Raw genomic sequence first — 15102 nt, 5'->3', positions numbered from 1 at the left:
GGCCGGCGCGCGCTGCCGCGCCCCGCGTTGGAAAGCCTCATGGGCCGGCGCCGCGTTGTGCGCCCCGCGCGCCCTGCCCTGTGCGCCCCGGCTCCACCGCGCTCCTCATCGTCCCCCAGAGCACACGGGGCCCAAAGAGGCCAGGCCGGAGGACGGAGCTGGCGGCGGAAGGGCAGACAGACAGCCGAGCAGGCCGACGGCGGACGCACGAGCAGCTCCGGCGGGTGCCGAAGCTCAGAGCGAACAGACCCGACGCGCCGCGCGCAGACACCGCCTCCGCCCCGCAGCGCGACTGGAGGCGCCGCCGGCAGCACGGAGCACTGAGGTCCGGCCTCCTCGGCACGAGGTTCCCGCAGCGGAGCAGGGCGCGGGGGCCGGTGCTGCCTTCAGCGCCTTGGTCCCTCTGTCCTTCTCTCGCTCAGGCGCCGGAGTCGCCGCCCCAGCCCGCGGCGCGAGCGAGCCGATGAGGTAACCGCCCGCTGCCCCTCCCACCTCCCCTTCTCGCCCCGGACGGTCCTCCCCGAAGGGTCTCGGGAAGGTGACTGGGGCGCAGGGAGCCCGGGGAGGGACCGAGCCCCCTCCGCGCACCGCGCTCCTCTCACCTGATCCAAAATAGAAGCCCTTCCGGCCCACGTGTGCTACTCCACACACCGCTCCCGAAGCTGGCTCCAGACAAACCCTGGCCCGCTGGACTCCGGCCGCCCTGGGTCGGATCCGGCCCCAGCTGTGTGACCTTGGGCGAGTCGCCGCACTGCGCTGGCTCTCTGCTCAGCACCCATCTAAAGCAGACATCACTTCTTGAAAACACTACTGTCCCGGCCCTTTCCTAAGCTATTAGGTAAGTGATCCCTGAAGCTACAGCCTCAACCTGGTGTCTCCTTTTGAGAGGACTCTCCAAAGTTAGGGACAGTATGTGACCCCTACCAGCCTTGTGGTCTCCTCTGAGGAGCCCTTTCACCTTCTGCTGCCCACAGGAGTAAATGGTCAGCACTAAACAATACGTCAAATGGCAAATGTGGAGAGAGGGTGGGACACACACCTGGTCACAGCAGCTCAGCCCCAAATCCCGGTCCAAACAAGGCTAAGAGATTGAGAAATTGGTTGACACCACCACCGTCTCCACCAAGGCCAAGTTTTCTGCCTGAGTCTCCTCCTGTGGCTCCCTTAAAGCCCAAATTCTTCCTCCCTGGAGCTGGTGAGTTCCTTCCCCATCAGGCTTGGAAAGTCTAGGTTTGCCCAGGTCCCCTCTCCTCTATCTCTGCCTGCCTCTTCCCTGCAGAGGGGCTCCCACATCTCTGATCAGATGCCCAGGTTCTGGGTGAAATGCTCAGACTTTTCTGTTTCTGCACTGACCGAGAGTTTCACTTACTGCTTGCCAGGATGCTGAGATGGATTTTATTTTATTTTAGGTAATCTTCACCCAAAGATATTTTTCCACTGATTTTTAGATAGAGTGAAAGGGAGGGAGGGAGAGAGAGAGAAACATTGATTGGTTGTCTCCCACACAACCCTAACCAGGGCCGGGGCCAGGAATCAAACCAGGGACCGGTCTGGGCAGTAACTGCTGAACAAAACTGTCCAGGGCCCACGATGGATTTTTAAAAGAGAGAGAGAGAGAGAGTCCTGCCTTAGGAGAGAAGGTTCTAGAACATATGGGATCCAGAAACTGTAAGAATACAAAGATGCACACCCCAGCTTGGGAAAAGTAGAGGAAGAAGGAGGAGCTAAACCTTGAAGTGGGGAGGGGTATATCTGCAACCAGAGAGTGTTTCTGCAAAGTATTGGGTGTGTTTTCATTCTTCTCAGCCACTAGGGAGCTCAGAGCCAGACTTGTGGCTACCTTTGGCAATTGTGTCCTGTGTTTTCAAGTCCAGTGAGTGGGGACTCCTGGCTCATCTTCCTTTCCTGCCATGATTTTTCCTTTTACCCATTTTCCCTCTCACTCTGTAACTTTTCAGGCTTCTGGGTTTTGTGAATCACCTCATTTCCTTTGGGAAAGAGTGTAAATTAAGTCCCCTCCCCTTTTGGCACTCAGCAGGGTGTGGGACTGACATGAGGCTGGTCTTCCTTAAGGCCCTCAGTGGGGCCCACTCCCCTGCTTGGACCACCCTCTCTTTTTGCTCCTGCCCACCTTTGGGAGCAAGCTCTGGGAGTCCTGGAAAACCTTTGTTACTTCGTTTTCTACAGAGTGCCTTCTTGGGCAGGGCTCAGGGCTTCTTTAGAAACAATCAAAGGGATGGGGGTGGGAGTAGGAGAGGTTTCTGTAGGTCCCAGTGTGGTTTCTCGGTGCATGGTTTTGGAATGCTCCAGGGAGCACCCACCAAGCACCCATGCATGTGCTCCTTCAGCCCTTGGGACCTGGAGCTGGGCACACAGCCTGCCCTCTGCGGTGTGAGGGAGACAGACATACAGTCAGTTATAGACAGGAGCACTGGGCTGGTTCAGGCCTGGGGAGCTGATGGGACCCAGAGAAACCACCAACTTGGCCAAGGGTGGGGGTTCAGGAAGGGCCTGATGACACACCTAAACTGAGCCCTGGAGCATTAGCCACAGAAAGTGGGATGGGCTGGGAAGCGGCTGAGAGGGCCTAGCCAGGGGCAGGCCCTGGGTGGGGAATCCTGCGTCTCCTAGTTCATTGCTGACAGTCACCCAAAACCAGCCAGATGAGTGTCCTCCCATCCCACCCCACCCCACCACTTGGCCTTTGCCACACAGCTTCTTCCTAACTAGCCCAATTCCAGCCTTTCCCTGGACTGCATCCAGCTCCCAGGGGCATTTGCTCTGGAATCTTCTGGCCCAACCATCTGGGCCGCTTCACTGACCATTACTTGTGGTGTATCCTGACCATGAATTACAGCTCCATGCCACTTGGCCCAGCAGTAACTCACCTACCTGGGCCCTGAATGGGGGGCAGTACCCTTACCACACAGATGCCTGGCACATCTTGGCCACCATCACAATACTGCTGCCCATTGAGGGTAGCTGGTTAGCGTCCTGAAGGCCAGCAGGGTCTTACAGTCATTAGGACACAAGGAGGCCAGACAGACAGGGCGTCCAGGCCTCCGAAGGGAGACCTCCTGAGTGGGAAAGCTTCTCCCCGGGTGTATCATCTGTGCGAGTTACTTAAACTCTTTGAGCCTCAGTTTCCTTCTCTATAAAGGGGATAATAATGGACTTAACTTCATAGAGTTGTTGTGAGATGAAATGAGATAACAAAGAGAAAAGCAAGACAATTTAGTAAGGCTGGAGGGGACAGTATCTGTACATGTAAAACAATTTCATTTTTATATGCAAATAATTACTAGTCACAAAACATAATGGAGGGGTATGTCTGTATACCTGGGTCAGGATGCAGACAGACATTTCCTAACCTGTCAGCTGAAAGGGCATGAAAGTACCACCCCAGGAGCAACAAGCACACCACGATCCGGCACCCAGATCTTTGTTTCTTTTTTCTCTTTTAATTTTTTTTCTTTATTGATTTTAGAGAGAGAGGAAGGGAGAGGGGAAGAGAGAGAGAGAAACATCGAGGAGAGAGGACATCGATTGGCTGCCTCCTCAATGCCCCCACAGGGTATCAGGCCCACAACCTGGGCACGTACCCTGACCGGGAATCAAACCTGCAACCTCTAGGTGCATGAGTTGACTCTTAGCCACTGAGCCACACTGGCCGGGCTCTTTTTTCTTTTTTTAAATATAGTTTTATTGTTTTTTTTAGGGAGGAAGGGAGAGAGAGAAACATGGATATGAGAGATACATGGATTGGCTGCCTCCTGCACGCCCCCTACTGGGGATTGAGCTGGCAACCAGGGCATGTGCTCTGACAGAGAATTGAACTGGGACCTCTTAGTCCATGGGACGACTCTCAGTCCACTGAGCCACACTGGTTGGGCCAGATCTTGGTTTCTAATGCCACTCGCTAATAAATGAGCCAGACTTCTTGAAGAAAAGGCTGATTCTAGGGTTGGTGTAGGACAAATGCAAGATGAGCCTGGAGCATCTCATAGTGCCAGAAAGAAACAGAAGGATGGTGGCATGTCCAAGGGACACAGAGATTACCTGAAAAGAGCTCCCAATGTCAGAAGTTAAAACAATTTAAACCAGCCCTGGCCGGTTTGGCTCAGTGGTTAGAGTGTCCGCCTGCGGTCCGGAGAGACCCGGGTTCGGTTCCCGCTAAGGGCATGTACCTTGGTTGCAGTTTGTCCCCGGCCCTGGTTGGTCGTGCGGGTGGCAGCCACTCGATGTGTCCCTTTCACATCGATGTTTCCCTCTCTCTCTTCCTCTCTCTCCCTCCCACTCTGTCTGTACAAAAAATGGAAAAATGTCCTCGAATGAGGATAAAAAAAAAAAAAAATTTAAACCACACAATAATGTGGTTTTGGATTAAACCCAAATTATAAAATAAATATTTATGACTCCAAACTAATATAAACTATTTCATAAATACATATGGTAGAAAAAACAAGTCTCTCTTACAAAAGAATTCCAAGTAATTTATGCAACTACTCCCTGTCCCCATGTTCTTTCCCGAGTGTAGGTTGCACTTAGTGATTTGCTTCCAAGGAGTAGAGTACAGATGGGGGGAAAATAATTTCACAGTAGAGAAAGCCGCAAACACCACCTTAGCCAAGGTATCAGATAAATGCTGATCCAGGCTAATATGAGAGTGACAAATCATGTTGATGGCATGTACCTGTGAGGTGACGTGATGAGGACACCACTTTGGTCTTCTTAAAAACTCATAGCCCCAGTCTCACCCTGAGAAAAACATCAGACAATCCCAAAGGTGGATAGTCTACAAAATACCTGACCAGTACTCATCAAAATTATTAAAGTCATGAAAAACGAAGAGAGTTGCCCTGGCTGGTGTGGCTCACTTGGTTGGCATCATCCTGTGCACCAAAAGGTTGACAGTTCAATTCCTGGTCACGGCACATACCCAGATTGCAGGTTTGATCCCCAGTCAGGGTGTGGTCAGGAGGAAACTGATCAGTGTTTCCCTCTAACATCAATGTCTCTCTCTCCCTTCTTCTCTCTCTCTCAAAAAAAAAAAAAATCAACAAAAACATATTTAACACACACAAACACACACACAATGAAGAAACTATGACAGACCAGAGGAGACTCAGGAGGTATTAGATAAATGCTGAATCACTATGTTATACACCTGAAACTAATATAATATTGTGTGCCAACCATAATTTAAAAAATTTTTTTATGAATATGCATGCAATAAATTTTAATGAAGAAAATTTTAAATATTAAAAAGAGACATCAAAGAAAGCATGAACCACCCGACCAATGTGGCTCAGTGGTTGAGCGTTGACCCATGCACCAAAAGGTCGCTGGTTTGATTCCTGATCAGGGCACATGCCCAGGTTGTGGGCCAGATCCCCAATACGAGACGTGTAGGAGATGGCCAATTGATGTTCTCTCTCATCGATGTTTCTCTCTCTCTCTCTCCCCCTTTCCCTTCCTCTCTCTAAAATCAATAAAGAAAAAAGAAAGATAGCATGAACCAATGGAAAAGCATCTACTCCTGTGTTTAGATATAAAGTTAATATTATTTTTTTAAATTCTCACCCAAGAATATTTTTCTATTTATCATCAGATAGAGTGGGAGGAAGGGAGAGAGAGAGAAAGGGAGAGGGAGAAACATCGATGTGAGAGAGACATCGACTGGTTGCCTCTCGAATGACCAGACCAGGGCTGGGGATGAACTACAACAGAGGTACATGCCCTTGACCAGGATCAAACCCATGAATCATTGGTCCACAGGCCAACACTTTAACTGCTGAACCAAACTGGCCAGGGCTAAAGTTAATATTATTGCCCAGTCGGTGTGGCTCAGTGGACTGAGTGTCGTCCCATTGACTGAGAGGTCCCGGTTTGATTCCCAGTCAGGGAACATGCCTCGGTTGAAGGCTCAATCCCTGGTAGGGGGGCATGAGGGAGGTGGCCGGTGGATGTTTCTCTCTGACATCGATGTTTCTGTCTCTCTCTCCCTTCCGCTCTCTATAAAAAAAACAATAAAAACAGCCCTGTCCGGTTTGGCTCAGCGGTTAGAGCGTCGGCCTGCGATCCAGAGAGATCCAGATTTGGTTCCTGCTAAGGGCACTTACCTCAGTTGCAGTTTGTCCCTGGCCCTGGTTGGGTCGTGCTGGAGGCAGCCACTCGATGTGTCCTTTTCACATTGATGTTTCTCTCTCTCTCTTCCTCTCTCTCCTTCCCACTCTATCTGAACAAAAAATGAAAAAATGTCCTCAGGTGAAGATAAAAAAATTAATAAAAACATATCTAAAAAAAATAAAATAAAGTTAATATTATTGCCCTGGCAAGTGTGGCTCAGTTGGTTGGAACATCGTCCTGTACACCAAAAGGTGGCAGGTTTGATTCCTGGTCAGGGCACATACTCAGGTTGTGGGTTCGATCCCCAGTTGGAGCATGTGCAGGAGGCAACCAATCAATGTTTCTCCCTCACGTTGATGTTTCTATCTTTCCCTTCCTCTCTCTAAAATCAATGAAAGTGTTTTAAAAGTATTATTGAGCCCAGCTGGTGTGCTCAGTGGTTGGGCGTTGACCTATGCACCAAGCGGTCGCCGGTTCGATTCCTGGTCAGGGCACATGCCCATGTTGTGGGCCCGATCCCCAGTGGGGGGCATGCAGGAGGCGGCCAGTTGATGTTCTCTCTCATTGATGTTTCTATCTCTCTCTCCCTCTCCCTTCCTCTCTCTCTAAAGCCAATAAAGGAAAAATATTTTTCTTAAAAGTATTATTGACATCATTATAAGGATGTCCATTCTCCATCAGTTAATATAAACATTTGATGTGATCCAAATAAAAATAATACCATCAATTTTTTAAAATGACAAACTAGTTCTAAAGTTCAAATGGTACAAAGAGGGCAAATAAGAGGATACCATAAATTATGATAATATAAAGATACAATTCTTTTAAAAATTGCAGTGGCCCATGAATAGACAGATTCTCTGGTACAGAGCAGAATCCATAAAAGCACTCATATATATATGTAGAAATTTAGTATGTGATAAAATGACATTTCAAATCTGTGGGGGAAAAGATGAATTATTCAGGGAATGGTGTGAAGATAACTGGGTAACCATCTGGGAAAAGAGGAATTTGGATACCTACCTCATTTCTAACATAAAGCTCAGATGGAATAGGATCAAAGTGCAAAAACTACGATCAGGTAAGTACTAGAAAGAAGAAGAGATTAAAACAAGACTACATAAAAAGCAATTTCAACAAGGAAAAGTAAAAAGCAGTAACAAAATGGGAGAAATAATGACAAAACAGGAAGAAAAGGACCAATAACCATATAGAAAAATGGGTAAGCCCTGGAGGTGTGGCTTAGTTGGTTGAGCGTTGTTCCATGCACCGAGAGGCTGCCATTTCCATTCCTGGTCAGAGCACATGGAAGAATCGACCAATGAATGTATAAATAAGTGGAACAGCCCTGGCCGGTTTGGCTCAGCGGTTAGAGCGTCGGCCTGTGGTACAGAGAGACCCGGGTTCGGTTCCCACTAAGGGCATGTACCTCGGTTGCAGTTTGTCCCCGGCCCTGGTTGGTCGTGCGGGTGGCAGCCACTCGATGTGTCCCTTCGCATCGATGTTTCTCTCTCTCTCTCTTCCTCTCTCTCCCTCCTGCTCTATCTGAACAAAAAATGGAAAAATGTCCTTGGGTGAGGATTAAAAATAAATAAATAAATAAATAAATAAATAAGTGGAACTACAGATTAATGTTTCTCTCGCTAAAATCAATAATAATAATAATAAAAACATGAACAGGCCCTGGCCGGTTTTCTCAGTGGTTAGTGCCTTGGCCCGCGGACCAATGAGATGCGGGTTCGATTCCGGTCAAGGGCACATACGTTGGTTTCGGTTCACCCCTGGCCCTGGTCAGGGTCCTACAGGAGGCAACCAGTTGATGTGTCCCTCTCCTGTCGATGTTTCTCTCTCTCTCTCTCTCTCCTTTCCCTCCCTCCTACTCTATCTAAAGATAAATGGAAAAATATCCTCGAGTGAGGATTAAAAAAATAATAAAGCACAGTAAGGTACAATTTTTTACCCGTCAGTTTGGCACATATCAATACGCTGAGTTTACAAGGGCACAAGGGAGCTTATTCCTGGCTGGTGGGAATGTAAGTTAGAGAATTTTTAAAAATTATTTATTTTATTAATTTATTTTTGTTACAGATGTTTCTCCCCTCCCCTCCAATAGAGACTTCTTAGCAACAGCTATCAAAATTACAAATAAGCCGCCCTGGCCAGTTTGGCTCACCGGTTAGAGCGTCGGCCTATGGTCCAGAGAGACCCGGGTTCGGTTCCCTCTAGGGGCATGTATCTTGGTTGCAGTTTGTCCCCGGCCCTGGTTGGGTCGTGCGGGTGGCAACCACTTGATGTGTCCCTTTCACATTGATATTTCTCTCTCTCTCTCTCCCTCCCACTCTATCTAAACAAAAAATGGAAAAAAAATGTCCTCCAGTGAGGATAAAAAAAAAAATTACAAATGAGTCTACCTTTGACCCAGCAATTTCCATCTCAGTAACTTACTCAAGTATGAATGTGAATATTCTTTGCAACACTAGCAACACTGTAGACACAACTCAATGGACATCTTGGGGCTATTGGTTCCTGATGGTACCTCCATTCACTGGAAAACCATATAGCTGTTATAAAAAGGCATTACACCCTGACCAGTGTGGCTCAGTGGATTGAGCGTCGACCCATGGACTGAGAGGTTCTGGTTCAATTCCCAGCCAAGGCACATGCCTGGATTTGGGGCTCGATCCCCAGTGTGTGTGTGTGGGGGGCGTGCAGGAAGCAGCCGATCCATGTTTCTTTCTCACATCAATGTTTCTATCTCTCTCTCCCTTAAAAAAAAAAAAAAAGAAAAGGCATTAGGCCCCGGCCGGTTTGGCTCAGCAGTTAGAGCGTTGGCCTGTGGTCCAGAGAGACCCGGGTTTGGTTCCTGCTAAGTGCATGTACCTCGGTTGCAGTTTGTCCCTGGCCCTGGTTGGGTTGTGCGGGAAGCACACTCTTTGTGTCCCTTTCACATCGATATTTTTCTCTCTCCTTCCCACTCTATCTGAAAAAAAAAATGGAAAAATGTCTTCAGGTGAGGATAAAAAAAAAAAAAAAGGCATTAGGATTCTATGATGGACTGATAATGGAAAAGACTCCAAGAAGTATGGTGCAGAACGGGGTGTATTCTATGCTACCTTTTTTTAATTTTGTTTTGTTTTTAAATCCTCACTCGATATTTCTCCATTGCTCTTTTAGAGAGAGTGGAAGGGAGAAAAGGAGAGAGAGAGAGAGAGAGATCAATGTGAGAGAGACATGTCGATTAGCTGCCTCCTGCATGACCAGACCTGGGCCAGGGATCGAATCTGCAATCCAGGTATGTGCCCCTGACTGGAATTGAACCTCAGACCCTTTAGTCTGAAGGTCAATGCTCTAACCACTGAACCAAACCTGCCAGGGTTCCGTGCTACCACTTGTGAATAAAAAGGAAATGATAATATTAGACATTGATTCCTTTGAGGAGAAAAATGAGGGGAAAAAAAATCACTTCTATCCTTTAGGGTTTTGAACCATGTGAATGCATTACCTTTTCAAAATAAGAACTACAATATAAAATGTAAAATGCTACACTTGAACAAGGACTTTTGTAGGAAGATAGTCATTGCACTGTCCATCAGCTGCCACTGGCTAATGGCAACCCATCCTCACAAGCAGTGCTGATCCATGTGCACAGATAGGTAAGAGAAGCGGTGCTGGCAGTATCTAGAGTGTGCTTCATACATGCACAGAATGTTCCTGAAAGAAAACCAAAATCTAGCAATAAAGTTTGCCTCTAGGGGAGGAAACTAAGAACTAGGGAAGGGGGGAGGGAGACCTCAATCCTTTGCGTGGCTGATCCTACCATGGTCCAGAATCACTCTGTAAAATAACAAAATAAAAAACAGCAAACCTCTAGTTGAAGATTAAAAAAATGTACAATGAGGTCACACTACAGTCCTTAGTACAGCAGCTAGCACACACATGGGGGCTGTTGAATTCCCCAACTGGCTGGGAAGGCCCAGGATGTTGGAGAATCTTCTGCAGGATGCCAAGGCCCCTGAGAGGTGTCAGGCCCTGAGAGTGGGGAGGCCTGAGCACCTCAGACTAGGGGGTGCAGGAGAGGGAGAAGGAGGCACATAAAGGGTTCTCACTGAGGTGAGGGCGGTCAGGAAGCAGAAGGCACTGATTGGATATTCCCTAACACACTTTTCCTAAAGCCCTGGGCCTCTGAGGGTGGCCTGGTGCGTTTTCCTGGTGCAGTAATGTGGTAAAGCCCAGGCCTGGGGAACTGGGAGTGAGAATGCTCTCTGCCTTGGTTTCTCCCTGAGTATATTAAGACTACTGGGTCCCATCATGCTGGGCCCTGTGTGCGGGGAGAGGGCAAAATCATGGAACGTCCTGCCCACAATTACCCGAGGCCCGGCCACAGCCTGAATTATGGGGGCAAATCCAAGATGACAAAGCCCTCTGTCCAACCAGGCCAACCTTCCTTGTCAGCACTCCGCCTCACCCCAGGTCTTAGTCCTGGGCCTCAAGTCACCCACTATCACCCCACTGGGGACAGCTGTCCTGCACTTCTGCCCTCCGCAGTGGAGGGGTGCAAACAGAAAGCTCTGTGAGGTTCCAGGATGACTGAGCCAGCAGTGCACTCATGGGGTGTTCAGGGGTGCTGGGCCCCCAGTGTGGCAGGGGTAGCAGGCCACACGGCAGGCCAGGGTAAGAATCTCCTGTAGGGCTCAAAACCCTGCTCCAGTCCACAGCCAGAGGGACTCCAGCTGCATTTGTGCAGGGCCTTCTGAGCCTGGGGTCTTTGAGGTGAGGTGGGAGCTAGGGCTGTACAACTAAGGGCCTAGGCTCTGTGGTCCCTAGGACAGCATGGCAATACCCAGGTGTCAGAGGTGGGGCAGTGGAGGGTCAGGTGCCCCTGCCAATGCCTGATCTCCAGGCAGCTAGGAAGATAGCTAGGAAGGCAGCCATGTCATAGGTGGGCAGGGTGCAGGCAGTGGATGGGGTTGAAACAGGCAATGGCACTCGGTCTACTTCTGCCTCAGAAGCAGGGTGAAGGCCTACCAGCCACGAGGCACTGAGAACCCTTAGGCAGCTCTGCCGTCAAAGCCCTGCCCAGGGTCTGGTTGCCCTCCCCTGAAAGCCAGGCCAGTGCCAGGACTAGGACCACATGGGGAGTCCTTGGTGGCAGCTGGGCGGCTGTCAGCTTGGTATCCACACACAGCCAAGTACAGCTGCAAGGTGGGGAACAGCCTGCCCAGACAGGCCTGGTGCACAGCCCGCTGCCAGAGCCTGTCTCCTGAAGCCGCTCCCAGGAGCCTCTCTGGTGGCAGAGAGCTAAGGAAAACCAAACGGTCCAGATCACTCTGTAATTCTGGACCAACATCAAAAGGCCAGACAGCGTCTGCTTGGGTAGAGTTGGGATCTAGGGTAGGAGAGGTGCCAAGGAGACCAGTAGGCCTCAGAAGTCAGTATTTAAGAACAGGGTGGAGGGAAATGCACTGCCCTCGGAACGCCAGGGGAGGGGCTGGGCACATAGTTCAAGGGCTTGACCCTGGACTCCAGACCCCGACCAGAAGAGCCTCAGGCAGGACCTGACACACTGGCCAGGGACGTACTTGATGTCATCATTTTTATTCACTTTCTCTTTTTGAAAATAAGAGTAAACATACAATAGATAGTCTCTATTTATATATATTAGATATAGTTACTGCAGGGCTCAGAAAACCATCCTTAACCACTTGGAGGCAGTTTTTAATTCTGACATTTGGTGGAAAGGGAAAAAAGTGTCCGTGATTGCCAAAAGCAGACTCTTTATTATTAAACAGCAGTAACAGGAAAACCTAATGCTCTGTCAGACACAACTGACACTTGGGAGGCCAGCAGGAGGGCAGCAGACACTAAAGAGAAACCCCAAAGAAACCCTGGACGGGAGGTACCCCACTTGCCTGCATTCCCCACCCCTCGGCCCCTTCTCTGCTCTGGGAGCCCAGGGGACACTGAGGAATGTATCACAGGCAGTGACCATCCTCAGGGGCAAGAGGGGGAGTGAGTGGGGGTGGGGAGGTGTGTGCAACTGCCAGGGGAGCAGGAGACTGGGCAGGGGCTCCAGGAGCTTCTGCCTGGTCTTTCCCATGCCTGTCCACTCTTGGGAGGCTATAGCCCAACTGGCATGACTGCTGGGCCCCAGCCTGGGTAGATACAGGGAGAAAGGGTGTGGGGTGCAGGTCCTGGGAACCCCCAATTCTGACAGAGTGGCTCTCCTGGTACCAAGGGGACCCTCCACGCACACCAGGACAGCCTGGCAGGGCCCATTCCACTGGAGCAGGCAGTGGGGGAGGTCTGCTAACACCAACAGGAAAGAGCCTGAGGGGCAGGGCGCTTCCTGGTCTGGGAGCCTAAGGAAGGAACCTTGTTCTTGCCCTCAGGTGCCAGGAAAAGAAAAAGAACTCTGGGTCTCCCTGTCCAGCTTGGACACTCTGTGACCACTCTGGCTCTGTCTCCTTTGGTCTTCTCCTCACTGACCCTAAATGTCAGCAGCAACAGAAGAGAGGAGCCTCCGAGCACAGGAGAACACTGAGATTTCACTCCAGGGGCGGTGCCACCCTGCCCTGAGGGCCAGGGAGCCCCGTAGGTGGCTAGGAGCCTTGCCAGGCCCCTCCTGGGAGCAGGTGCTGTCACCCAGCAGGGGGCTCCTCAGTGGGCTGGCAGAAGGCTGGGGTGGGCACTGGTCGGGGCCTCAGTTCTTGAGGATGGTCTCGTAGGCCTGGTACACATGCTGGGACACCTCTGGTGCTCGACACTTCAGGGACAGCTGCAGGGGGAAAGAAGGGCCACACTCATTAGAGCTCCTGTCTAGAGCGGTCATTTACCAGGCTGGGAAGGAACACGTGGGGAGGACAGAGAAGGTGGGAACCAGATGGAGGTGTGGTGTGCATACGTGGCCTGGTGGCAGCAGCATGGCTGGGGCAGATGTGTGGTGAAGGAGAGGGGGCGGCCGCCACAGCCAGCTGGGTGTGGACCAAATATACTTGCAGCCCACACACCTGCTGTCAGCCCAGCCACCATAGTCCTATGGCAAGCAGTGAATCAGCAGCCAGAGGCGGTGAGGGAGTGCCCAGCCCCCACCCTGCAGAGCTGCTGGCCCCCCACAGCCCATGGGGAGACCGAGGTCCCTGAGGAGGCGTGAGAGCTGGGAGGGAGCAGTTTTCTGCTCTGGGAGATGGTGGGGGCCACGGGGGTTCTTCCTGATTTCCTGCACAGGGAGCAGGTACATCAGACTCTGCTCCAGAAACCAGCAGCTGTGGCCCCAAAGGGCCCCAGTCTCCTCTGAAGGGCTCTGTGCAAACTGTGTGTGTTGGGAAGTGGGGGTACCAGCTTTTCAATCAGGGCCACCTGGTTGGGAAGCATCAGGGCGTCAGTAGAGGGCAGCTTGCTCTCCTGTCTGCAGCCTGCATGTGTGTCTGCCTGGATTTGGGGAGCAGCAGGGTGCAGAGAGGCCAGGAGAGCTGGGAGTGCACTGGAGCCAAGCCAGGAGGTGGGGTGTGCAAGGTGTGGCTGGGGAGGATGGAGGGGAAAGAGGAAGAGAAAAGCAGTCTGCTAACCTCCAAGTCCTGCACCACGGGCACCAGCAGGGAAGGTGGACATGCAGCAACCAAACACAGGGAGACGGAAATTACCATCACCGAAGCCACCGCTGCAGCCTCCGCCCAACCACAGAGCCAATGCCGCCAGCGGGGCCTGGGGAGCAGTGTCTGGAAGACCATGCCTGCCAGAGACTCGGGTGCAGGGGAAGAAGCAAAGCCTGGCTCTTTGGGGCCTGGAACAGCAGCTTGGCCTCCAGGACAACCACGCACTACACAGAAGCCATCTCCTGATTGGGGTCTGACTCAAAGGCTGGGAAGGACAAGGTGCTCAGAATCACCATCCTCCCCTGAGGTGGGCACTCAGGCAGGCCACTGTGCCGCCTTACAGGGCTCAATTTTATAGAATCTTCTAGTCCAACTCATGTTCTGAGACCCAGTTTGGTGTCTTATCTGGGTAACTTGATGAGACTGAGTTTAAAGCTTTCTAAGGTCCTTTATAGGTACAGAATTCTGATGCACATTCACACCAGGCTCAAGGGGACTCCAGCTGAGCTGGGCTAAAGTGTCCCCCTCAGAGCAGCCCCTGGGCCTGGGAGGGGGCGGGGGCAGGAGAGGCTCCCTAGGACAGGGAGTAGAGGCCCCAGGGCTGGCAGGGCAGGAGCGGGGGCCCTCACCATGAAGTTGGGGTTGCCTGGCTGGATACGCAGCTCTGCCAGCACCCAGATGCCGTTGGTCAGCTTCAGGGACTGGTAGAGCATGTCCTGACCCTCCACATTCCTCTTGGCGACTGTGAAGATGTTGCTACTCTGCAGCCTGCTGCTCACGGCCTCTGGGGGTCAGAAGGCACCCCCAGTCAGTGAGGAGGGAGGGACTGGGTAGAGGTGAGGAGCAGTATGGATGAAGTGGGGGTGCCCAGGAGTCCTACCCGTATTGAGAGGACAATCTCTGATCTGGAACTGGGCTTCATTCTCATTGGGAATGTCCTTCCACGTGGCCAAGAACATCTGCCGGTCTGAGGGGAAGGGGAAGAAAAGATGGGACCCTGATAAACTTGTGGCCCCGCTCAATAACACTGAGCAGAAAATGGATCTGCCTTGAAGCTGATGACAGGCACTAGCTCTGCTACAGCAGCTCCTGCCTCCCTGAGCAAACCTTCAGCTCTGTGAAGGTGACCACCATGCTGCTCCCAAAAGATTCTGGGCTTCCTGCCTTGGGGCCTTAGCTCTCTCTTCCCCAGAACCCACATATGCCTTCCTCCTGCTCTGGCCTCAAGCAGCCTGCTTGTTAGTCACTGCATTACAGGCCTTCTGTGATGACAGAGATGAGGGGGTCAAAGTGCTCCACACAGGGCCAAGCTGGAATCGAGTCCTCGGCCCTGGGACGAGTCTTCTCAGGGGTTCTAGCCAGAGCACAGGAGATGGGCATC

General features: G+C 51.2%; 1 protein-coding gene across 4 annotated transcripts in view; it reads right to left on the bottom strand.

Annotated features, from left to right (window-relative positions):
* Positions 1-11766: 11766 nt before the first annotated feature.
* The window catches only part of AP1B1 (adaptor related protein complex 1 subunit beta 1), a 57839-nt gene continuing 54503 nt past the window's right edge, over positions 11767-15102 (bottom strand). Inside the window, exons 20-23 of one of the 4 annotated variants that reach the window (XM_036276407.1) lie at positions 14602-14688; positions 14351-14505; positions 13695-13703; positions 11767-12904 (exon numbers count right to left, since the gene is read on the bottom strand). In XM_036276407.1, coding sequence (XP_036132300.1) covers positions 12830-12904; positions 13695-13703; positions 14351-14505; positions 14602-14688 — 326 coding nt within the window. In that variant the 3' untranslated portion in view covers positions 11767-12829. The remainder of the gene's footprint in view (positions 12905-13694; positions 13704-14350; positions 14506-14601; positions 14689-15102) is intronic. The other 3 variants (XM_036276409.1, XM_036276408.1, XM_036276410.1) reach the window with 3 other exon arrangements.

This window comes from Molossus molossus, unplaced genomic scaffold, assembly GCF_014108415.1.
Source record: "Molossus molossus isolate mMolMol1 unplaced genomic scaffold, mMolMol1.p scaffold_m16_p_22, whole genome shotgun sequence".
Classification (NCBI taxonomy): domain Eukaryota; kingdom Metazoa; phylum Chordata; class Mammalia; order Chiroptera; family Molossidae; genus Molossus; species Molossus molossus.
Note: the sequence above shows the minus strand (reverse complement) of the source record. Positions and strands in the feature narration are given on the sequence as shown.